General features: G+C 43.8%; 1 protein-coding gene across 2 annotated transcripts in view; it reads left to right on the forward strand.

Annotated features, from left to right (window-relative positions):
• The window catches only part of NPHS1 (NPHS1 adhesion molecule, nephrin), a 387,780-nt gene that overhangs the window by 5,179 nt on the left and 358,353 nt on the right, over positions 1 to 24,248 (forward strand). For both annotated transcript variants that reach the window (XM_030213102.1, XM_030213103.1), the window contains exon 2: positions 16,271 to 16,376. In XM_030213102.1, coding sequence (XP_030068962.1) covers positions 16,316 to 16,376 — 61 coding nt within the window. In that variant the 5' untranslated portion in view covers positions 16,271 to 16,315. The remainder of the gene's footprint in view (positions 1 to 16,270; positions 16,377 to 24,248) is intronic.

A 24,248-nucleotide genomic window follows, 5' to 3' on the forward strand; every position in this document is an offset into this window, starting at 1 on the left:
TTGGTCGTTTCTGAGATGGGCATCCTTAGTTTCCATTATTGCCAAAAATCAGAAATGACCAAGTCTAAGGACGACAATCTCTAGGGATGACCTAAATGTCAAGATTTGGGCGTCCCCGACCGTATTATCGAAACGAAAGATGGACGCCCATCTTGTTTCAATAATAAGGGTTTCCCCACCCCTTCGCCGGGACATCCTGCAGGGATGTCCTCAGGAAAACTTTGGCGCCCCTTTCGATTATGCCCCTCTATATGTAATGAGTTTATCTTGTTGAGCAGACTGGATGGACTGTATCTGCCATCATCTACTATAAGTTACTTATGTTACAACTCTACCTAAGCCAACTAAAGTTAACCGTTCAGCACATGGCTGCATGCCACCTGAGATAATATAGTCCAAAAGGGCTAGTTTGAGGTGATTTATGGAGGTTTATAAGCTTAGCAATGGCTGTGTGATTACTTCAAGGTTACGTGCATGTTTAAAATGTTGTTTTTTGTTTTTGACACATAATTTCCTTTGTAAATTGGTCATCACTGCTTGATTTGCTTTATTATCCTTTGAAAATTTTAATAAATATAAAGAAGAAAAAACAGTGTAACATGGCTGTGACCAGGACTAGAGGTCTCTCTTCCGTTTTATTGAGCTTAAAATATCATCCCTTTTAGTGTATCAGTCTTTTAGATGTCTGCACTTCAAATGCAAAACTATGCCCGATCAATAGTGAGCCAACGGCAGTCAGTGTTTCTTTAAACCAGTGATTCCCAAATCTGTTTTGGGGGAACCCCAACCAGCCAGGTTTTCAGGATATCCACATTAAATATTCATTTTCTGCCTATCAACTAGGTTTCCATTTGTACAATGATTATCACTATAAAGACAAAAATACTAAATCATTAAAGTACTATTTATAATATACTTGAAATAACTTTATTCACTTCTGATGTTTGACTTCCGGTTTTAGAGGTCCCATCAGTTTTATTGAGCTTAATATATCATCCCTTTTAGTGTATCAGTCTTTTAGATGTCTGCACTTCAAATGCAAAACTATGCCCAATCAATAGTGAGCCAACAGCAGTCAGTGTTTCTTTAAACCAGTGATTCCCAAATTTGTCTTGGGGGAACCCCAACCAGCCAGGTTTTCAGGATATCCACAATAAATATTCATTTTCTACCTATCAACTAGGTTTCCATTTGTACAATGATTATCACTATAAAGACAAAAATATTAAATCATTAAAGTACTATTTATAATATACTTCAAACAACTTTATTAACACTTCTGATGTTTGACTTCCAGTTTTAGAGGTCCCATCAGTTTGGAGTTTCACACCGGCAGTGTCCGAGTGAAAGTTTGTACTAGTAGTATGGTTTAGTCTCCTGAAGACACTTTGGGGTGAAACACAAAGCCATGTTGAAACTGATTTGGTGACAGGATTCAAAACTGTTTGAAGCACGACCTGCAAGCCTCTGTGACTGAGGTGTCCAGTATTTGCAGTATCATGAAGGTAATGTATATGATAGTATTGTTGAAGATCTACCGAAACTGTGGACTGTGTTGAGCTGCCAAGAAGATTTGTTTCCAACGTGTGTAAACTATTGAAGGAATCGATTGCTTCACTATTTACTTGACAGTGTGGGACTTACTATGTTTATTTAATGGTTGCAATTTGTAAGCATAGATTACCTTAATGGGGGTTTGGGTTGGGTTACATTTTAAATTTTAGAATACTTTTTATAGTAATGTTAATGAAGTTGTTTCAAGTATGTTATAAATAGTAGTTACTTCCTTGATATGCAACATTCTGTAATGCATATTCATTGTGGATATCCTGAAAACCTGACTGCAGGGGTTTCCCCAAGACAGGTTTGGGAATCCCTGGTTAATTTAGACTCAGATATACAATGCCAGGCCCTATCAGGGTGCCCACACTGAATATCTAGGGTTTTGGAGGCACTTGGAAGTTATGCGGGTATGACTGATATTTAGTGCCATACCAGCATAGATAAGCAGTCCAAATCAGAGCTGCCTTTTATGTGGTTCTACATGCTTGTCTAGCTATGCGGCACTGGCACTGAAAACTATCAGTGCTCACATCACTCCTGGCTCCACCCTGAGTCCGCTCCAGCGCTAACTAGTGAGCGCTGTAGTGGTCAGAGCTGAAATTCAGCAGCACTGTCAAGTTAAGAGCCGCTCAATATTGCCCTCTGAGACGGTTAGCACAATTTAACCCAGGCAGGAGCCTGTCTAGCCCAGTTAATCGTTCTGAATATCATCCCCTGCATTTTTTTTCTTACTATTAAAATGCAGTAGCCAAGCAGCTACGCAAGCTATTCCTTAAGCTTTCTTACATCACTTCTCATTCTGTCCACTCTGCTGCAGATCTTGATTTCATTCTAACCCATTCAAAATATCATTCACAAACACTTGGGCTCTTTTTGCAAAGCTGTGCTAGCAATTCTGGCACAGCAAATGTGACAAAGCCCAAAGGAATTGAATGGGCTTCGTTTTATTTGCCGCGCCGGACTCACTAGTGCGGCTTTGTAAAATGAGCCCTTGGAATGGAACCATCTCTAAGTCTGATCCCTGAGTCACTCCACTCATCTCCTTCCTTCAAAGTGAATGATATTTACCATTACCCTCCGTTGTCTATCACTCAACGTTTCCAGGGTTCAGTGCAGTCGCGTACCAAGGGCGGGGCGGTGGGGGCTGTCTGCCCCAGGTGTCAGCAGGTGTGGGGGGGGGGCTCCGTTCCCGCTGCTCCCAACCTTTAAATAAAAATCTGTGAAGCGGTGTGGCAGGCAGCGCCTCGTGTCTGCCCTTCTTGTAAAAGAAGCAAATCTCATCATCGTCGGGCCTTCCCTCACTGTGTCCCGCCCTCCTCTGATGTAACTTCTTATTTCCGCGAGGGCAGGACACAGTGAGGGAAGGCCCGACGACAAGGAGGAGATTTGCTTCTTTTACAAGCAGGGCAGACGCGAGGCGCTGCCTGCCACGCCGCTTCACAGATTTTTTTTAAAGGCAGGGTGGTGGCAGGAGAAGAGGGCTGTCATCTGTCGACGGAGCTGGTGGTCAGGTCGAGTCGGGGGGGGGGGTTCTCAGATGGGAGAAGGGGACTGGGAGGGGGTTCTCAGATGGGAGAAGGGGGTGGGGTGGGGAGGGAGTTCTCAGATGGGAGAAGGGGACTGGGAGGGGGTTCTCAGGTGGGGAGGGGGTTCTCAGATGGGAGAAGGGGAGGGAGGGAGGGAGGTGGGGTGGGGAGGGGGCTCTCTCAGATGGAAGAAGGGGGACTGGGGAGGAGGTTCTCAGATGGGAGAAGGGGACTGGGGTGGAGTGGGGAGGGGTCTCAGATGGGAGAAGGGGGCTGGAACTGGGGTCTGAGAAGGGGCCATGAGGGAAAATGGGGGCCATGCCTGGGGCTGGTGGGAAAATGGGGCATGCCTGGGTCAGGTAGGAGAATGGGTCTGGGGCTGAAAAGGGGGGCCCTAATGCAAGGCATGTGGATGAAGGGGGGTGGAACTGGGGGCTGAAAAGGAGGGTAGGTGGGATAAGGGGGCTAGTACTGGGACTGGGGGCTGAAAAGGGGCAGGGGCTGAAACTGTGGGGACTGGGGGCTGAAAAGGAGACAGGAAGAAGTGGCTGGGGCTGAAGCTCAGGACTGGTGAGAGAAAAGGGCTGGGGTTGAAACTGGGGGCTGAAAAGGGGACAGGGAGAAGTGGCTGGGGGCTGAAGCTTGGGACTGGTGGGAGAAAAGGGCTGGGGCTGAAACGGGACTGGTGGGATAGTGGGGCTGAAAAGGGGGGTCAGGTGGGAGATGTGGGCTGGGGCTAAAACTAGGGGCAGGTGGGATAAGGGGGATGGAACTGGGGGCTGAAAAAAAGGGGCAGAGAGAGGGGATAGATCCTGGATGGAAGGGGGAGCGAGAGGGAGGGCAGACCCTAGATGAATGAGAGAAGGAGGGCAAATGGTGGATTGAAGGGGCAGAGAGAAAGGGCACACAGTGAATGGAAGGGGGAGAGAGAGAGGACAGATGGGTAGATGGTGGATGGAAGGGGCAGAGATAAAGGGCAGATGTGGATGGAAGGGGCAGGGAGAGAGGGCAGACATTGGATGGAGGGAACAGCAGAGAGGGCAGACACTGGATGGCAGAGAGAGAACAAAGACAGATGCTGGATGGAAGGAAGACAGTGAAAAGAAGATGAGGAAAGTAGAAACCAGAGACAACAAACTGTAAATAAAAAATATATTTTTATTTTTTTGCTTTAGGATAAAGTAGCTGTGTTAATAAATGTTTATAATAGAACATGTAAACAAGGTAATCTTTTTATTGGACTTATTTTAATACATTTTGACTAACTTTCGGAGAACAAAACCCCCTTCCTCAGGTCAGGATAGGATACTGTAACAGCACTATACTGTATTGACCTGAGGACGGAGGTTTTGGCCTCTGAAAGCTAAATGCATTCGTCCAATAAAATGGTATTATTTTATTTTCTATATTTGTTTTATTTCTATTTGTTAATGTGTAAAGTGGTGATCGGTACTTGTTAGTATTTTCAAATTTACATCTGCTGTCTTTATATTTTGCACAGTACTAGGGGACATTTTCTGTTTCTGTGGTGTTGCATTGTATGCAGAGTCTGGCATCTTGGGGGTTCAGTTTAATTTTTGTCTAAATAGAAAGTTTATTATTACTTATTCTATAGTGGATTAGGGTGTATCTGTGTTTGTGAAAAAGACATGGCTTTCAGTTGGCATTGACTGTGCAGGATTGACGATCTGTACTATTCTGTCTGGTTTCGTTTTACAATAGTTGAATTGACGTTCTAGTGCTCACTGTAGTGTTTAAGATGCTTTCCTTTTCCTTGTGTGACTCGTAGAAATGACTGCTTATGGTATGGTAGAATTGCTCTATAGGTCCTGAGTGTTTTGTATTCTCGGCATGCCTAGTACTGGATTTTGGAGGGGGGTGTTAAAAAATGACCAGCCCCGGGTGTCAACTACCCTAGGTACGCCACTGGTTCAGTGTGGTTTACATTCTAGGTGAGACAAAAGCCGATAATGTTAGTGTGAGGTATGAGAACAATTAGAGCCCATTGGTGTAATGCATGAGACCAAAAACATTTTAGGAAAGGATAATGGATGATAATAGAAGGTAGAAGTCAATGGATTGTTATGAAGAAGTCTTTGGGAAGAGAAAGGTTTTTAGCCTCTTTCTGAAGCTAAGGTGGCTATTTTCTGTTCTGTTGGCAATAGGTAGAGCGTTCCATATTTTAACTCCAAGTACAGGGAGTAGAGAACTGAAAATCTTCTGATTTTGAGTTGTTTTTAATATGGTGATGCCTGTCTGTTAGACTGGACCAAACACAGCGAAGTGGTCTTAGCTTTGAACCTGAGTCTTTCTGCTATGTGACGCCAATGCAGTTTGTTAAGATGAGTTGAAACACTAGTATATCTATTCAATCTGTATATTAGTCTGCAAATCATACAGAATACAGCTGCTAGTTTGTTAAAAGAATTTACCAATACTCGTGACATCTAAGAAAGAAAACCGTCACCCTTCCAAGTGTCAGAACTGGCCCCTTTTTACGGGATCTCCCCAGGGGACTTTTGATCAAGGGATTTCTTCAAAATTCGTGTGCACAACAGTTCCGACCCTGACACAAGGAAAAGGTTATTGGTTTCTGGCTCGAAGGACCAAGTTGTTAAAAGAATTTACCAATACTCACGAACACCATGAGACCAAGTCAGGCTTAAAGCAGTTAAAGCAGCTTTATTACTTGCAAGGAGACATCATCCAGGAGATTAATCCAGCACACAGGAGATAAATCCAACACACAAGCAGGAGGTTGTTGTCTAACTCTATACAAATTCCCCTGTTATTATATACCTTCTTTCACCATTAGATCAATTCCTATCCTGTTTGGGTAATTTCAAAAGGTAATGAGTTTTTTAGGCTGTTGAATGTTAGCCATTTAGTTCTGGTCTGAAACCATAGTAGTGTTCTGATGGTATATATTGGCATTGTCTAGCAGGTATCTGACATTACAGTTAGTGTGCTGGGAGATGATGAAACAAAGGAGTCGGGAAAGAAGAAAGGGAGGTTGAACTCTACGGGGACACAGGCTAAAGGTCTGGTGAAGGATGTGTTCAATGCCTTCTCATGACAATTAGAGCGTTACAACTTCAATTACAAGAAAAGGAAGAAAAAGTGTGGGTATTTTCCAGCTGTTTGAGAAGGAAAGAATTGGTGAACCCATTTCTCTCTCCAAGGTTTCAAGACAAAAGGGGCATTGGCGAACCAGTGTCTGGAGTTTTGTCAGGAACCAAGGTCTCTCTCGGGGGAGGTTTGTGATAATTTGGTTTTTTTAGGTGCATTTTTACACCATTGTAGTTTGCAGTTCCGTATTAAGCTAGTGGGAAAAAAATATGTTCAGAAATTTTCTGAAGTTGTTCAAACTTGATTTGGAAAGATCAGAGGAAACAGAGGAGACGGTAAAGCGTAATAAAGGGATATAATGTAATCTGTTTGACAATGTGAATATTCCCAAGGGTTTTTTTGTTTTATTTTTTATTCACCTGAAACTTTTGAGGGCAACATTTATTTTTTTTGGCAGGGTGACTTTAACCCCCCTCAAGGGAATAAAATTAATTTTTTGTACTTTATTTTTTATCTGAGAGGGTGGCCTTGAGGCAGCTGCCTCATTTCCGGGATGTTCTGGACCCTCTAGTGTCCTGTGAAGGTGGTGGCCAGGGCTGAGGGAGTCTTAGGCTCCAGAGGTATCCCTGGGGTCCTGGAGCAGAGGATGCACCAGACATGACCATTTTCGACTCTGTCTGGTCCGGGAATGAGGTTTCCTGGGGACAGAACAGCTATAAAAATGGCTGGCTTCAGCCTAGGTGCGTCCCCAGAGTAGGGTTACCATTAGGCTCATTTTTGAAAGAGAAGGACACCCATCTTTCAACACAAATCGGAAGATGGGTGTCCTTCTCACGGAGTCGCCCAAATCGGTATAATCGAAAGCCGATTTTGTGCGTCCTTAACTGCTTTCCGTCACGGGGATGACCAAGTTCAAGGGGGCGTGTCGGAGGCATAGTGAAGGCAGGACTTGGGCACGTCTAACACATGGATGTCCTAGACCCATAATGGAAAAAAAATGGCGTCTCTGATGAGCACTTGGATGACTTTATTTGGACTCTCATTCTCACACACACACTCTCACCCAGTCTCACTCTCTGTCACACATACACACTCGCACATTCACTCACTCTCTCTTACACAGTCACTCTCACACACACTCTATCAAACATACACACTCCGAGGAAAACCTTGCTAGCGCCCGTTTCATTTCTGTCAGAAACGGGTCTTTTTTACTAGTATCATCAATGAATCTTTTCCAAAGAGCGAATGTGGGTGGCAAACCTTGATGAGTATATAAATGACTGCTCAAACTGGGCCATGTATAGGCACGCCACGGTAAGAGCTACCGTGGCGCCCATAGCCACCCTACAAATCTGTAAGTAATTGTGGTCTTCAAATTGGAAGTAATTTTTCAATATCACCTGTTGGGCCATCTGATTCAATAATGATATTTTTTCACTAGAATAATCCATCATTCCCAACTGTTCAGCTTGCCGTTGGGGTATAACAGTATATAAAGATCGTACATCCATGGTAACCAAAGTTAAAGGTCCCTCAACAATTGGTAGATCTTGTAGGATGGAGTCCTTAACATATGAGGGAATGTTTAGTACTGACGGTTGCAAATGGAAATATAAATACTGAGAAAGTGGTTCGTTTAAAGCACCGCTGCTGGTCACTATTGGTCTCCCCGGGGGGTCTAGTAACGTTTTGTGTATTTTTGGAACAAAGCGGATTTGGGGTATCCTTGGGTGCGCCATGCACAGGTATTGGAATTCTTTAGTGGAGATTATTTCCCTAATGTTGGCTGTTTGTAAGAGGGATTTAATATCTTCCTGATATTGTTTGGTAGGGTCTTGGTCTAAGACCCTGTAAAACTTATGGTCTCCCACTTGGCGCAATGCTTCCTCTCTATACTTTACTATATCCTGTATTACTGTACTCCCTCCCTTGTCCGCTTTGTGTATTATAATGGTTGTGTCCTGTTGTAATTGTATAAGTGCTTGTTTCTGGGACTTTGTTAAGTTAGTGTATGAATATTGACGTCGCTGCTCCATTCTCTCAATGTCCTGCAGTACTAATTTCTGAAACGTTTCCACCACCACATCGACGGTATATGGTATTTACTGGTGAACAAAGGGGTGTCTTCCATGGGGTGCATATCACTTGTGTCATTCCCAAAGTAAGCCTGCAACTTAAGCTTCCTGAAAAATCTATATAAGAATTGACAGGTTTTTTTGCACTCTGCACTACAGGTAATTTTTAGGTTTTCATTTTTTTATGGTTTTTTGAAAGCAAGATTATTTCAAATAATAGGAAAACCGAACGTTGATATATACCCCAGAGGAGTTGAGCTATTAAATTTTAACTGCCAGACCCTCGACCATTCTTCTAACTTTTGGAGATCGCTTCTCATCATTTGTACTCCCTCTAAGGTATCCACTCTATTGGCTATCTTCTTGTCATCCGCAAAAAGGCCAACCCTTCAGCAATATCTCTCACAAATATATTAAACAAAATGGGCTCCAACACCAACCCCTGAGGAACCCCACTGCTCACCATCCTTTCCTCCGAGAGGATTCCATTTACCACCACCCTCTGCCACCTGTCGGTCAACCAGTTTTCTATCCAGTTCACCACTTTCGGTCCTAAGTTCAGCCCTTTCAGCTTATTCACAAGTCTTTTGTGGGGGACTGTATCAAAGGCTTTGCTGAAATCCAAGTAGATTACATCTAGTGCATGGCCTTCATCCATTTCTTTTGTCACCCAGTCAAAGAAGTCAATGAGATTCGTTTGGCAGGATTTTTCTTTGGTAAAGCCATGTTGCCTCGGGTCCTGTAACCCGTTGTCTTCTAGAAAGTTAACTATCCTTTCTTTCAGCAGCGATTCCATTATATTTCCTACCACCGACGTGAGACTTACCAGTCTGTAGTTTCCCACTTCTTCCCTGTCTCCACTTTTGTGAAGAGGGACCACATCCGATCATCTGCAATCCCGCGGAACCTCTCCTGTTTCTAAAGATCTATTAAATAAATCTTTAAGAGGTCCTGCCAGGACCTCTCTGAGCTCCCTCATTATCCTGGGATGTATCCCATTCATCCCCATAACTTTGTCCACCTTCAGATTCTCAAGCTGTTTATAAACTCTTCTACTGCACTGAATATCAGGGTGTTTGGTGCTGCCCAGAAGTTATCCAGGTTTGGCCAATATCCAATGCCAAAATTGGATAGCTAAGCAGGCATTATCTCCTGAATTCTATATATGGCACCCAAAATTGGGCACCAATATAAGAAATGCACTACTAATAATTGAGTGCTAATCTGCAATAATCAGCACTAGTTTGGGATTGGGCATATGTTTTGCTATATGCTATTCTATAATAATGTGCGCCAAAATCTCATAGCGCCCATCAAAAAGATGCTGTGGCCATAGGAGGTGTATGTGTGGATTAGGGGCATTCCTAAAATTTGTATGCAGTGTTATAGAATACTGGGGATGAGCACCCAAATTGGGAGCTGGGAGTTACACCTGGTTTCAGCAGGCGGAAGTCCTGGTGCCCAAATGTGCTCATCTTGCTCATTATAAAATAACATTGGGCACCGATTTTTGAACACCATTTACTGAATCTAGCCCTATATACAGTCCAGTATGCCTGGTTCACTTTCTGAGAACCAGCACTGAACATCTACGGATCCTAAATAACTTTCAGATCTGCCCTGACTCCACTCCCAGACCACTCCAGCACTAACCAGAGATATTGGGTCAGCATGATCAGAAAAACAAAGTCACCAGACAACAAAGGTAGAAAAAAAATCATTTTATTTTAATTATAGTGTTTGGAATATGTCCACTTTGAGAATCAGGTGCTCAACATTAAAAGTTTATATTTATTTACTTATTTATGGCATTTTATCCCACATTAAACATGAATTAGATTGGAACCTGGGATCATTTAATTTTTTTTTCCTGGAGAGAGTAATGCATTGCCCCCCCCAGGCTCTCTCCCCGGCTATAGCCAGCTCTGCAATTTTGAGGGGAGGCGCAGAGGTGGACCGGGGGGGGGGGGCGCAGAGGTGGACCGGGGAGAGAGCCTGCTGTTAAACATTTACCAGCACACCACTGTCTAGTGCCCACCCATCCAACTTGTTGGCCCACCCAAAAATTGCCTTCTGGCTATGCCACTGGCTCGGAGGAGCAGGGTTCTCTGCCTGGGGGGGAGGGGGCTCCACGTCGGGTGGAAACTAAGGTAGGTGTGCCACTGAAGGTAATCACTATGTTACAATAAATCAGTGTATGTGTACTTCAACTGCAGGAATTGCTTCTTCCATAGAAATGTATTGGGCCATAGTTCATTTCTCTTCCTCCCCTCACCAGGATTCAGAAACTTCTTCCAGATCATCTCCTCCCTTTACCCTGTGGCCTGACCAGAACTGCCTTCCAATGTCTCACCCTCACTTACTTCCCAATCGCTGGATCCTACCTATAGTCTCTGTAACTAGAGCCAAGGAGGTTAGATAAAAACAAGAGATGGGGTGACCCTATCTAGCCAGTAGATGGAGCTTGCTGGCACTAGGCAGAGATTGCTGCCATCTTCGCTCACCCAAAACAATAGCAAAAGCTTTTGAAAATAATAGCCAAAGATTATTAGAAATAAAGGACTGCCTATGTGTGGTCCATTCTGTAAAAAGTCTAAAGCTGTTTCATTGGATAGGCAGTGCCTTAAATGGTGGTGGACCAAAGGTTTGGACTTTTTATTACTTATTTGATAGGTATTTAATTTATTTGAAAGCTTCCCATATGTAGATATATATATCATGAAATAAAAATTGAATAACACTAAAACAGCTTAAAAAATTATTATAGCTAGTAGAAACTCTGTATTTTGTGCTCATTTTTCTACACTGTTCTATACAATATAGATGGCCAAATTTCAGTGAGGACATCTGTTTCCGGATAGGTTCATCTTAACTGTTGTTGTACTCTGCCTTGGGAAGCGTGGAGGGGCATAATCGAACGCGAACGCCCATCTTCATGGGCGTCTATGTCCGAGAACGAGTACTTGAAGGGGCGGGACAGACCGTATTTTCAAAAAAAAAATGCACTACAAATCCTGGCCCCTCCCACAATCAAATGCATCGGATTTGTGCGGATTTGAGCTGGCGGTTTCATTTTTCAGCGATAATGGAAACCGAAGGCACTCAGCTCAAAAATGAACAAATCCAAGGCATTTGATTGTGGGAGGGGCCAGGATTTGTAGTGCACGGGTCCCCCTCACATGCCAGGACACCAACCGGGCACCCTAGGGGGCACTTGTAACAATTAAAAAAAACAAATTAAATACCTCCCAAGTCCATAGCTCCCATCCCTTGGGTGCTGAGCCCCTCAAATCCCCCCCAAAACCCACTGCCCAAAACTCTACACCATTACCATAGCACTTATGCCTGAAGGGGGGCACCTACATGTGGGTACAGTGGGTTTTGGGGGTGGTTTGGAGGGCTCCCATTTACCACCACAAGTGTAACAGGTAGGGGGGATGGGCCTGGGTCCACCTGCCTGGTCCACTGCACCCACTAACAACTGCTCCAGGGACCTGTATACTGCTGTGATGGAGCTGGGTATGGCATTTGAGGCTGGCATAGAGGCTGGAAAAAATGATGTTAAAGTTTTTTTTTATGCTGGGAGGGGGTTAGTGACCACTGGGGGAGTCAGGGGTGATCATCCCTGATTCCCTCCAGTGGTCATGTGGTCATTTAGGGCACTTTAAAATAAAAATGACCCAAATTTGCGCTAAAAATGCCTTTGTTTTTTCGATTATCGGCAGAAGGCGCCCATCTCTCCTCGGCCGATAAACATGCCCCAGTCCCGCCTTCACCACGCCTCTGACACACCCCCGTCAACTTTGCCCGTTTCCGCAACAGATTGCAGTTGAAGATGCCCAAAATCGGCTTTCGATTATACCGATTTGGGCGCCTTTGCGAGATGGGCGCCCATCTCCCGATTTGGGTCCAAATATGGGCGCCCATCACTTTCGAAAATAAAGCTGCTAGTGTGTTATAAAGATGGAATATGTTGAAATTAAATGGAAGTAAAATTAAACTCTCCTTTCATTGGGGCACATGGAATCACATTTTCATCTGTTTTGTAGGAGTTTATATTTTAGAAACACAAATATTTTATTCTGTTTTGAACATGGACAAGTGGTTTTATAAGTCAAAATAAAAATAAATATTTTGTTTCATGCAGATCTCTTTTATTTAAACATAACTAAATGGGCTATATGCCCCTAATGTAGTCCTGTGGTTTTATTATATTTTGTTCTTGTAATGACTTATACTGTGCCAAAACTTTTATCTCTATCTGGTTCATAATAAAAGGAGCTCATTGTGAACCCTATCCACCGTAAAATGTTGTTTTGTGGCTGTACATGAGGAATTATGATATCCTTTCAAGAAAGCCAGTTAATCGTTTAACTTATTAGTGGAACCTAACCACTTAGGCATGGTATGGTCGCATACTAAGGATCAGGTTATTTTGAGTTGGTCTTCACTGGACCAAGCTTGCTTTCCTTGTGCCATCACCATCCAGCTGGATAGGCAGTGTCTTAAAAGGTGGAGGATAAAGAGTTTTTTAGATTTATATCACACATTATCCCAAGCAAACTCGGGTTCTACGTGGATTATATATTGAAAATACAGTGAGATAGAAGAATAGAATTCAGTTAAATCATAGGAGCAAGTAGATAGGTATACCTGAAACATTTAACAAAGTTGAGATTAGAATATATACCCAACTGGGCATTTAAAAGTCTGTCCTTTAATGATGCAGCATGTTCAGAAATCATCTAGCCATAAGTATAGACAATTATTCAAATATTATCACATGCATACACCAGAACAGTTATCCATACACACACTGCAAAAGTAAACAACAACTACCGGCTGCAATTACCGATTAACCTTCCTCCCTCAGAAAATATGAATTGTAAGATTAACCATTCTATGTTTTTCTTATTTTCTTTGAGATTGTTTTCCTGATCTTGGATCCCCCAATTGTGGACAATAATGTGGACTAACAAAGATGATATTTTTCCTTAATATTTCTTTTAATTGATATTTTCTCTTTTCTTTCCCATTTATGTATTGGACATAAATGTAATATAAAATAAAATAAAATAAAAAAGTAAACAACAACTTCTACAGAGTACATCCAAAACTTAATTTTTATTTTCTCATTTCCATCTTCCAAAATTCTAGACAGCAGATGTACAGATCAGCAGGATCCAAAGCAGTCCAAAACAAGTAAAGTCAGAAACAACACGGTTTATGCTTAGTTGTTCCACCACCCTTAGGATTCACCTTTGGGTTTAAAAAGCAAACCATGTGCATGTAAGGACTGGATAAACAAATTAAAATAAGGTTTAAAGCAAATACCCTTAATATGTAATACTTGGTAGCAATAATGAAACAGTGATGGGATATTCACATAGCAAGCAACCTGAGTCAACAGATTTATTTTCCATTGAACATAATTACCTTTGTATGAACTTGGCAGCTAATAGTGTGCTAAACTGGACAATACTGGCACATTTAGACTGACTTGACAGAACATCTGCATGAAGGAAGCCTATCCCTCATTATTCAATACCTCTCCGTGAAATAGTAGTAATTAAAAAAGGCGTGTGCATTTTTATAATATACCATGCAATCCACAAGACAAAAGGAGCAAGTTCCCACATGCCATCTTTTTCTTTTGATGTAGACACAGGAAAAACAGTATGTTAAATGCTCCCAGGTTTTAACCTAATTAATGTTTTTTTTTAAAATGTACTTATAAATAGTAAGTCTGATTATTAAGCACCTGATTCTCATAACATGATGTATGTTTTGGTGTGCCTTTGCTAGGTGAAAACATCTCTGCACGAATACAGGGAGTATAACCAGCCCCTCCAAATTATACAATGATTTACAATTTAGAACTAATTATCATTATTAGCATTTGTGTACCAGACACACGCAGCGCTGAACACCTGACACAGAGAGACACTACTCTAACCGATGAAACCAATACTTCCTCTGTTTACATTCTTATGTTGCACAAGCTGGCATGTTAAAAAGTATATTTTCAAATAAAACCGCTACCAACAATAAAGAATGACAACGTGGATAGAGTAACTCATAGATTCGCTTGCTTTGTTTTGAGTGAATGGGGATGATGACTATGCAGAGGAGAGGGAAAGGGAGATTAACCTAATTGGCTTCAATGTTTTAATGTCATTCCATCTCCTGTTATCTAACCTCCTTGGGTTCATACACAAGGGAGTTGAGGCAGGGCTAGGAGTGCTTGACTACTAGGCAGAGTAGGTAGACTCTTAAGGCAGCACTCTTTGAGGGGTGGGGGCAACAGTCAGTAAGTCCACAAAAGACTCATAGCTGTTGATGTGGGTCTTTAAGCATCTGTGCATGCTCAAGGCCTGCTGGGTCTCATCTCTCTCAAACTTCTTGTTTTGGAAGGGGCAAGATGCTCCAGGCCCTACGCTAGCAGTGGTAAGTCTTTTTTTACACATGATCACTGCTTCACCGGTACTGCGCTGGAGGGGTTAGGGAAGGGAAGCCACTGAACACTTTGGGGGGGAGGGGGAAGCAGGTGATGGACACATTTGGAAGGCCACGGAAATGAAGGAGAGGTGCTGAACACCTTGGACAAGGGAGGTAGGAAAAGGGAGGTACTGGACATGGAGTGGGAGGGCCGTTGACTCAGCCATTGGTGGGAGTGGGATGAAATTTTTTGCGAGGTGTCAGAAATCCTTGGGCTGACCCTGGGTGGGGGAACTGGAGAACTTGTGATAGATGCTTAAAACTCAGAAAAATGTACAGACATATTATCCATCCTTCCACCCTCTGGACATTAATGTAAAATTCTGAAGACTTCTGATAAAAACCAGACTTCTGATAAAAGCCTATCCTCCTGAGTTCTGAGCACATCTCACAGGGCTCCTTAAACACGTGGACACAAAGTATGTGCAAAGTTTGCTGATGTCTTAATATGGCTCTGCTCATGGCATGTAGGGGAATTGTATGGAACTAGTTAAGGTGGTAGAACAATCTGGGAGGTGGTGGGGCATTTACATGGAGTAGTTCTTGGGGTTGGGGCAGTTTGTGGGTTGATGGAGCAGTTTCAGGGGGCTTAGTTTTTGGGTGTGGGGGCAATTTGCAGGATGGTGGGGTACTTGTGGGGGGGGTAGTTTTGGGGAGTTGTGGAGTTTACAGGCTGCTGGGTCAGTTGGAGAGTAGTTTTTTGGAACGAGGCAGTTTGCAGGGAGTAGTTTTAGGGGGTTGGGCAATTACAAAGGATATATATATATATATATATATATATTTTTTTTTTTTTTTTTTTTTTTGGTGATGTGGCAATTACAGTGGACAGTATGCAGGATGTTTTGGCTGTAGCAGGGGTGTTTTTGGGGATGAGGCAATTTGCGGTGGGTGGGCCAGTTGCAAGTGTGTGTGTGTGTGTGTGTGTGTGGAGGGTAGTTTTGAGGTTTTGACATATAGGGAATTTTACCTTTTAAAATGCCTTGCCCTACTGTCTTCTTGCTACATTTCAATCTAAATTTCTATGCTACAGAAGAGGAACTCCATGCCCCATAGAAATGCATTTGGTCATATTTTGGGGGGGGGGGGGGGGGGCTCATTTCTCTGGAACTCCTGGTCCGATTTGGCCCATTTTAAACTCTTGTCTTCTTCCCATATTTTTCCTCATGCAAAGTTTCATCCCATTACATTAAATATTCAGAGAGTGATTTGGCCTCTAGACAGACAGACAAGCAGGCAGGCAGGCATTCTTGACCTCTTTTGTATAATTCTTTCCAATTTCTGTTGGATTGGAAAGAGTACAAGAAAAGTGAAACTGAATTCTTTGCTTTAGTCTTTACTTCAGAAGATGTTAGGAAGATACCCATTTCAGAATCATTTCTTTGGTGAGGTTTAAGAAGAATTGAAATTGGTGGCTTGGCTGGGGTTATGTTTACATATGTCCTGGCACAGATTTATAAATGCAAACTCCTCGCTAGGAAATATATGTGGGGAGTTAGAGGTCTGCATCTTTTATCAGCAGTCTTTTCATTCTTTCAGGTTCTTATTGCACTTCATGACATGATGTGAGAATCTGTTCTGAGAATGGCTTTTGGCAACACATTCATCCTTCCTGTCTGCATTCTGCTTGGCTTCTTCTGGAGGGGTAAGAGATCACAGAAATGCAAGGAGATTCTGTATTGCTTTGATCTTCCATTTTTTCCAGTTCCTTTGTCAATTAACTATTGCTCTTTTTTTTTAATTAAACAATTGTCGCTCCTATAGACAATAAGATCCTTTCTAACAACACATTCTGCTTCCTATCATCATCACATTATCTCTCAATCCATTTCACCCCATCTAATGTTCTCATACTCAGTTACTGCATTTACAGATTTATCACTCATTTGTCTGTCCTTTTCTTTCTTTATCCTCCATCTTGACATCTATCCACAGATGTCTGAACGGTACCAGGATTCTGCTTATAGCTCAGAAAGCTTCTCTGATTAGCTAGCGTCTACATACCAGTCTCTTTTTTTGTCCCTCACCTCCACAGGAAAGGGGAAAATGTCTGCTGGAGCATCTCTCCACCAGTTTTGTCATGGAAATGGCTAAGACCATTTAACTTAAGTTAGAGAACAAGGTTTAGCCCAAGACAGAAATGTTGGATATCCTCTAATATCTCAACCAAGGAGGTTTAATAGACAGGAGTGGAAGAGAGCCTATCTAGTCCACTGTAAGCAAGGAAGTCAATTAGGACAATCTAAGTTTTCCCTTCCCAGTGCAGCTGTCATCCCCGTTTACTCAAAACAAAGCAAGCAAACCTATGAGCTGCTGCATCCACATTGTCATTTTTTTTTATTGTTGGTCCATCTGTAACAGGTGTAAAGTGCCTTAAAAAGTGGAGGACAAAAGTTTTTTGGTTTTGTTTTTTACTTATTGGACAGCTTTTTAATTTATTTGAAAGCTTCCCATACGTAGATATAAATATCATGAAATAACAATTGAATATCACTAAAACAGCTTTAAAACTAATCCAAGATGGCCGCCTGAGCAGATGTGCAGGAAAGAGTTCCAGACATTCTCCGAAAGTTTGCTAATCAAGAAACCACGGCCCCGTAATGGGAAAGCGGAAGGGCAAACTCGGAGTACCTACCTCCACAGATAGAGTTGATCCCTCTCTCCTGCGGCAACTAACGTTGGAAGAATCAGGACTCCGAATGCCGGGAACCGGAGAGAATGCTTTGGGTGGTCCGGGAGAACATGTAGACCTAAGCGCTGAAGGAGCGTCTTTGAGCCCTCCGTCGATAACGGCTCCTCCGAGACCAGGAAGGGAAACCGCGGGAGCGAGTGCACAGCCAGCTGAATCTGGAAGTCAGTTCTCAGCGGCTGTGCATGGTGACCCCGTTGCCGCTTCGACGCCAGTGAGAATACCATCTCAGGCATTGTTATCTGATAGAAACCCTGACGAACCTTCTACCAGTCTCGGAGTTTTGAATAAACCATCGAACGTTACACTGGATTCCTTGTGGGAAGCACTACAGGGACTAACTACCAACCTGCAGCAAATAACAGGTATTTTGAGGGGTGAAGTAGCGGAGATAAAACAAATACAAAATGACCTAGTAACAAAAACTGCTGAACAGCTTACAAAGATAGAGCATTTTGATGAAGAACTTAAAACTGTGAACTCTATTACACAGACATTGATGAAGGACAATAGTCTCCAAAAGCGGAAGATAGAGTATCTGGAAAATCAGATTCGGGGAAATAATTTGCGTTTTTTGAATTTTCCGAAGTCTCCTCTTATGCCAGCTCTAGATATGTTAAAAAAGTATTTTAATGAAGTACTAGGTATTCCCCCTGAGGGATATCCACCCATTACAAAAGCATTATATATTTCCGGAGCTGGAGCGACTAGATTGCCTAATCCCAATCTGATTTAAATTTAACAGAATTTTTAGAGTCCTTATTGGATGTTGTAACCGAGAGAACTACGCTTTTGGTTACTTTCGCATTGCAACTAGATCGGAATAATGTTTTCAAACTTTACTTCCGTCACACGAATTCACCGTTCTTGGGCTCAAAAATACAAGTATTTCCTGATTTTGCACGAGAGACTCAAAGAAAAAGAAAGAAATTTTTTTTGTTAAAAGAAAGAGTATTACGTATAGGAGGAACCTTTATGTTAAGGTTCCCCTGTAAGTGTTATATTTCTTTGAATTCCGTTAATTATATCTTTTTTGAACCTGAGAAATTATCAGATTTTGTTTCCTCTAAAGAAAGTACTGCAGTAGTTCCTGAGTGATAGCGTGAAGCCCAGCTGCAATCCTCTAGGCTCTGTCGGTCTCAAAAATGTATTAATTTACTTTTAGTTTACCTACACTTATATTTCCTAGTTCTTGGATCAATATTATGTGGACTAAATTGTTATAGATTTTGCCTTTATTAAGGGAATTAATTCCCATTTCAGATATTTGTTTTATTTCTAAAAGTGAATTTATGTTGATTGCATAAATGTATTGAATAAATGTAAAAATAAAATAAAAAACAGCTTTAAAAAATATTATAGCTGGTAGAAACAGCAATTTTAAACTCTGTATTTTGTGCTCATTTTTCTACACTAAAAACTAATTAAATACACTGTATACAATACAAATGGCCAAATTTCAGTGAGGATATCCTGTTTCCTGATGGGTTTATCCTTAAATGTTATAATCTGCCTTGGGAAACCTGGTGTTATAAAGATGATGGAATATATTGAAATTAAATGGAAGTAGAATTAAACGCTGCTTTCACTGGGGCACATGGAATGACATCTTCATCTGTTTTGTAGAAGTTTACCTTTTAGATACACAAATGTTGTTTGAACATGTTTTAGGAACAAGTGGTTTGTAAGTCAAAATAAAAAATATTTTCTGTCAAACGTCTCTCATTTGTTGAAACATAACTAAAAAAAACAGTAAACCATCCAACAAGGCACAATAAAAACTTTTACAAAGAACATACCCCAAGAACCCTTCCCCTCCTGTACTCCCCTCCCTTCCTATAAGCCCACCTGACTGTTTCCACCCACCAAAGTAACACAACAGATGTACAGATCAGTAGGACTCAAAGCATTTCATAACAAGTAAAGTCATAAACAACACAGTTTATACCAAATTGTTTAACCACACTTTGGTTTTGCCTTTGGGTTTAATAAGCAATACCATGTGCATGTAAGGTCTAGATAAACAAATTTAAACAATCTATGTTTAAGGCATATGCCCTAAATATGTAATACTTGGTAGCAATAATTAAACAGTGATGGAATATTCACATAGCAGGCAGCATGCTGGCTCCTCCCATGACCAAATGCCTTGGATTTGGTCGTTTTTGAGATGGGCATGCTCGGTTTCCATTATCGGCAAAAACCGAGGTCGCCCATCTCTAAGGTCGACCAGCTCAACATTTAGGTCGACCATCTCTTAGGTCGACCTAATTGTTGAGATTTGGGTGTCCCCGACCAAATTATTGAAACTAAAGATGGACGCCCATCTTGTTTCGATAATATGGGATGCCCCGCCCCTTCACGGGACATCCTCAGAGATGGGCGCCCTTAGAGATGGGCGTCCCCGTTTGAAAATGCCCCTCCACATATAAACTTGGCGACTAATTCTGTGCTGCTTGCTATTTTGTATTTTGGCAGTGTATTGTCTCCTCGCATAACATAGGCGCCCCCGTATAAGAGGCTTAGGGAAGCTAAGCCTCCCCAGCCGAGCTGTGACCTTCCCGCCTTTCTCCTCCAAATTGTATCTTCCACCCCCCCCGGCTGAGCCCGCCCTCAACTCCCCAACATACCTTCCATTCCGTCCCCCACACAGCCGCCCTGCGTTTAAAGCTGTTATTTTAAGTCGCAGCGGCAGCTCAAGTCCAGTCTTTCCCTTCCCGTTAGTGTCCCGCCTTCCTCTGATGAGGTATTTCCTGTTTCCACGAGGGCGGGACATTGAGTGGGAAGGGAAGGGAAGGGAAGGGAAAGGCTGAAGGCGAGCCGCCGCTGGATAGCTGGGAACCTTTCACTTTTATTACAAATGACAGCAATGAGGGCCTGATTTCCAGCTATTGCTCTGATTCTACACATGCTTCTGCTGAATGTGTTAGGGACCCTGTCAGCCAGTGGTGCCTAAATGAGGTGGGTTTTGCATGCAAAATCTCCCATGCCCAAGATGGCCCCATTAGATGTAAATGTTTAACATCTTTCTCAATCCATTGACTCTAGGTGATCTCGCCCTAAACTTAGCTACTCCCCGCTGTGCTGTTCTCTCTCAGTTGTCAGTGCTGTACGTGTCTCCGTCTCCTGCCACCCCCCCCCCTCAGGCTCTGATGAAGACACAGATGCACTTCTTTCTAGCTTGCAATTTTCCAGCTAACCTTGATAAATGTTAAAAGCCTGTCAAAACACTCCTCTGATCTCTTAGGATTCACCAAGGTTCTTCACTCATTTTGTGTCTGTGGGAAAAGACCGTGATGAATTGGGTCCTTAGAATTCCACCCCCCCCCCCAAAAAAAAAGCAGAAAAAAAACATTTATATAAAATAATGAGCCTTCATTCCTCTCTGGTGAATCATGACATAAACCAGGATTTAAAAAGGGAGATTAATTATTTTTAAAATTCTGTGAGCAAACCAATGATAAAATCAATTTATTACTATGTTTATGGCTTCTGAATTCTTCTTACAGCAATAAACCAGTCATAATTTCTCCCCAAACACCGTGCTAACCAGTGATCTTGTATTTGTTACAGTGAAAAAGCTGATTTGGCCCATATTTACTTTTTAAATATCACTGTGCGTTATAAACAGTGGTTTAATTATTTCATTCTCTGGTTGGGGTTTTTTTTAATTCTCAGCATTACTTGTCAATAACCAGCTGCCCTTCCTTGGGACTCAGTCTCTTCTCCACATGACAAAATTACATACCGAATACACTGCAAGAAAACTTTCACTTGCTAACCTTCAATCTCACTAATTAGGTTGGTGCTTGTAACTTTTCACATTTGGGATGTTGTACTTATTTTTTTTTTTCTGTGCATTGTCAGACAGTTATGGATGTAAGCCCCACCCCTGGTCCCATCCCTAACCCCGCCCCCTGTAGCCTCCCCAAACAGTTGGGCCACCGACCGCCTATGCCGCATAATAAAAATCGCACTTGCAAATATTTTTCTGCCACGGCTTTAATTAACAAAAGCACATGATTTTCTACTGGATCATATTCATACATGTGACCTGACAAAACAGAGAAGATAGTTCTGTTTGAGAAGCTTGTTAACACAGACTGCACTATTTCAAAACAAGAAACTCGAATACTAGCAAACTAACAATTGGTACCAACTTTAAGGAACATAACTATTTATTTTACCATTTAATAAAATATTTAATATTTTTCTTGTCAAATCCTTGTTTGCATGGAGTTTATTTGGGAACCCTATTTGAAACTGTGACATTCCTATATATTTATTTCTTTACATATTGTAATTACCCACTCCACCACTAGGGGGTTTACAATATCACTGCATTCTTAGAAGGAGCAGGTTCCCACCAGCGGCGTACCAAGGGTGGGGTGGTGGGGGCGGTCAGCCCCGGGTGCACGCCGCTGGAGGGGGTGCAGAGAGCAGCCACACGCCTGTCGGCTCCGCTGGTTCCCTGCTTCCTCTGCCCCGGAACAGGTTACTTCCTGTTCCGGGGCAGAGGGAGCAGGGAGCCAGCGTAGCTAAGAATGCACCCGGGGGGGGGGGGGGGGGGGGGGGGTGTCGTGCTGCACCCAGGGTGCGATCCGCCCCGGGTGGCAGCCGATCTAGGATCATCACTGGTTCCCACAAACCATCTTTTCTCTTTTGATCTAGGCAAAGGAAAAAAAAAACGTTTTCAAATGCTCCCTGGATTCAACCTAATACATGTTAAATGTGGGATATGAATGTCATAAATAAATAAATAGATAGAAACTCTTAATATTGAGCACTTGATTCTCAAAACATGATATCGATTTTAGTGGCTCATTACCAGGAGAAAAAAAATCTCTGCTTGAAGATAACACATGCTAGGGTGTCCCTGTAACCAGCTCCTCCAACTGACCACTGATTAAGATTTATAACAAATTACTACTCTACCTATGAAAGTTAATCCGTTATTCTCCGAGGACAAGCAGGCTGCTTGTTCTCACTGATGGGTGACGTCCACGGCAGCCCCTCCAATCGGAATCTTCACTAGCAAAGTCCTTTGCTAGCCCTCGCGCGCCCGCGCGCACCGCGCATGCGCGGCCGTCTTCCCGCCCGAAACCGGCTCGAGCCGGCCAGTCTTCTTTTGTCCGCACTCGGTACGGTCGTATTTTTCGCCGTGTCGAGCCCCGGAGAGTCGACCTCGCGCGTCCATATTGTTGAACGTGTTTTTTCTTCGGAAAAGCTTTTCTTCTACTCGGGAAGTGCTCCGGAACCCCTCCACCGGGTTCCGTTTCAATCCTCCCCGTATTTCCAGCTTTTGGCCCCGATAAGTTTTCTTTCGTCGTCGGGGTAGGCCTCTTTTCGGCCTCGGTCGAGATTTTCTCCCTCTAATGTTTTTGGTGCTCTTTTTCCGTCATTTCGGACTTTGATTTCGCCGGCGTGATTTTTCCGCCCATGACATCGAAGCCTTCCAGCGGCTTCAAGAAGTGCACCCAGTGCGCCCGGGTTATCTCGCTCACTGATCGACACTCGTCGTGTCTTCAGTGTCTGGGGGCCGAGCACCGCCCTCAGAACTGTAGTCTGTGTTCCCTGCTTCAAAGGCGGACTCAGGTAGCGAGACTAGCCCAGTGGAACGTTTTGTTCTCGGGCTCTTCGTCGGCATCGGCACCGGGATCTTCGAGTGCATCGACGTCGTCAGCGTCCAGACCATCTTCCTCGGCCGCCCTTGCATCGAGTGCATCGAGGCATCGGGCCTCTGCATCGGCGCCGAGACATCGGATAGCTGCATCGACGCCGGTGGTACCGGGACCTCGTCTGCTGATGTCGTCGGACGGTGGTGCATCGTCAGGAGTGCAGGTGAGGGCTGTCCATTCCCCTGCTGGTGGCGGTGAGCCTTCGGGTGGGTCTCCTCCCACCCTGAGGGCTCCTGCGGTACAGCCCCCCCGAGACCGACCTTCTTCGGCCTCGGCCCCGAGGAAGCGACGGATGGATTCTACGTCCTCCTCGTCGGTGCCGGGGAGCTCCGGTGACATGCTTCGGAAGAAGTCGAAGAAGCATCGACACCGGTCTCCTCCCCGCGTCGGCACCGAGAGCTCTGGGTCGCCGAGGGATTCGGCACCCAGCAGGCATCGGCACCGAGAGGACCGCTCACCCTCTGTCCAAGAGGTGTCGATGCGCTCCACTCTGGACAGCCCGGAACAGCCTCCTCGCCCGGAACAGGTCCTGACGTCGACGCCTGCATCGACCTCACAGCCTTTCTCTGCAGCCGCTCTAAACGAGAGCCTCCGGGCCGTTCTCCCAGAGATTCTGGGAGAGCTGTTGCGCCCTACCCCTCCGGTACCGGCGGTGCTTGCGCCTCCGGTACCGTCGAGCGTGGCGCCGGCTGGCCCATCGCCCAGGTTGAGGTCCCCGACGTCGGTACCGCGTGCGGTGCCGGCAGCGGCCACCTCCCAGGAAGGCTCCCCGACTACGTCGGCGGAGGGAGCTTCGCCGATGCGGGCGAGGGAGTCTACCTCTCGACGCCCCCATCGTGGACGTGGCTCCACTGAGTCGAGCAGGGCGAGGTTGCAGACACAGGTTCGTGAACTTGTGTCTGACACCGAGGGTGAGGCCTCGTGGGAGGAAGAGGAAGATCCTAGATATTTCTCTGACGAGGAGTCTGAGGGTCTTCCTTCTGATCCCACTCCCTCTCCTGAAAGACAGCTTTCTCCTCCCGAGAGTCTGTCTTTTGCTTCCTTTGTCCGGGAGATGTCTACGGCCATCCCCTTCCCGGTGGTTGTGGAGGACGAGCCCAGGGCTGAAATGTTTGAGCTCCTGGACTATCCTTCTCCACCTAAGGAAGCG

The sequence above is a fragment of the Microcaecilia unicolor genome, chromosome 8, assembly GCF_901765095.1.
Source record: "Microcaecilia unicolor chromosome 8, aMicUni1.1, whole genome shotgun sequence".
Lineage (NCBI taxonomy): Eukaryota > Metazoa > Chordata > Amphibia > Gymnophiona > Siphonopidae > Microcaecilia > Microcaecilia unicolor.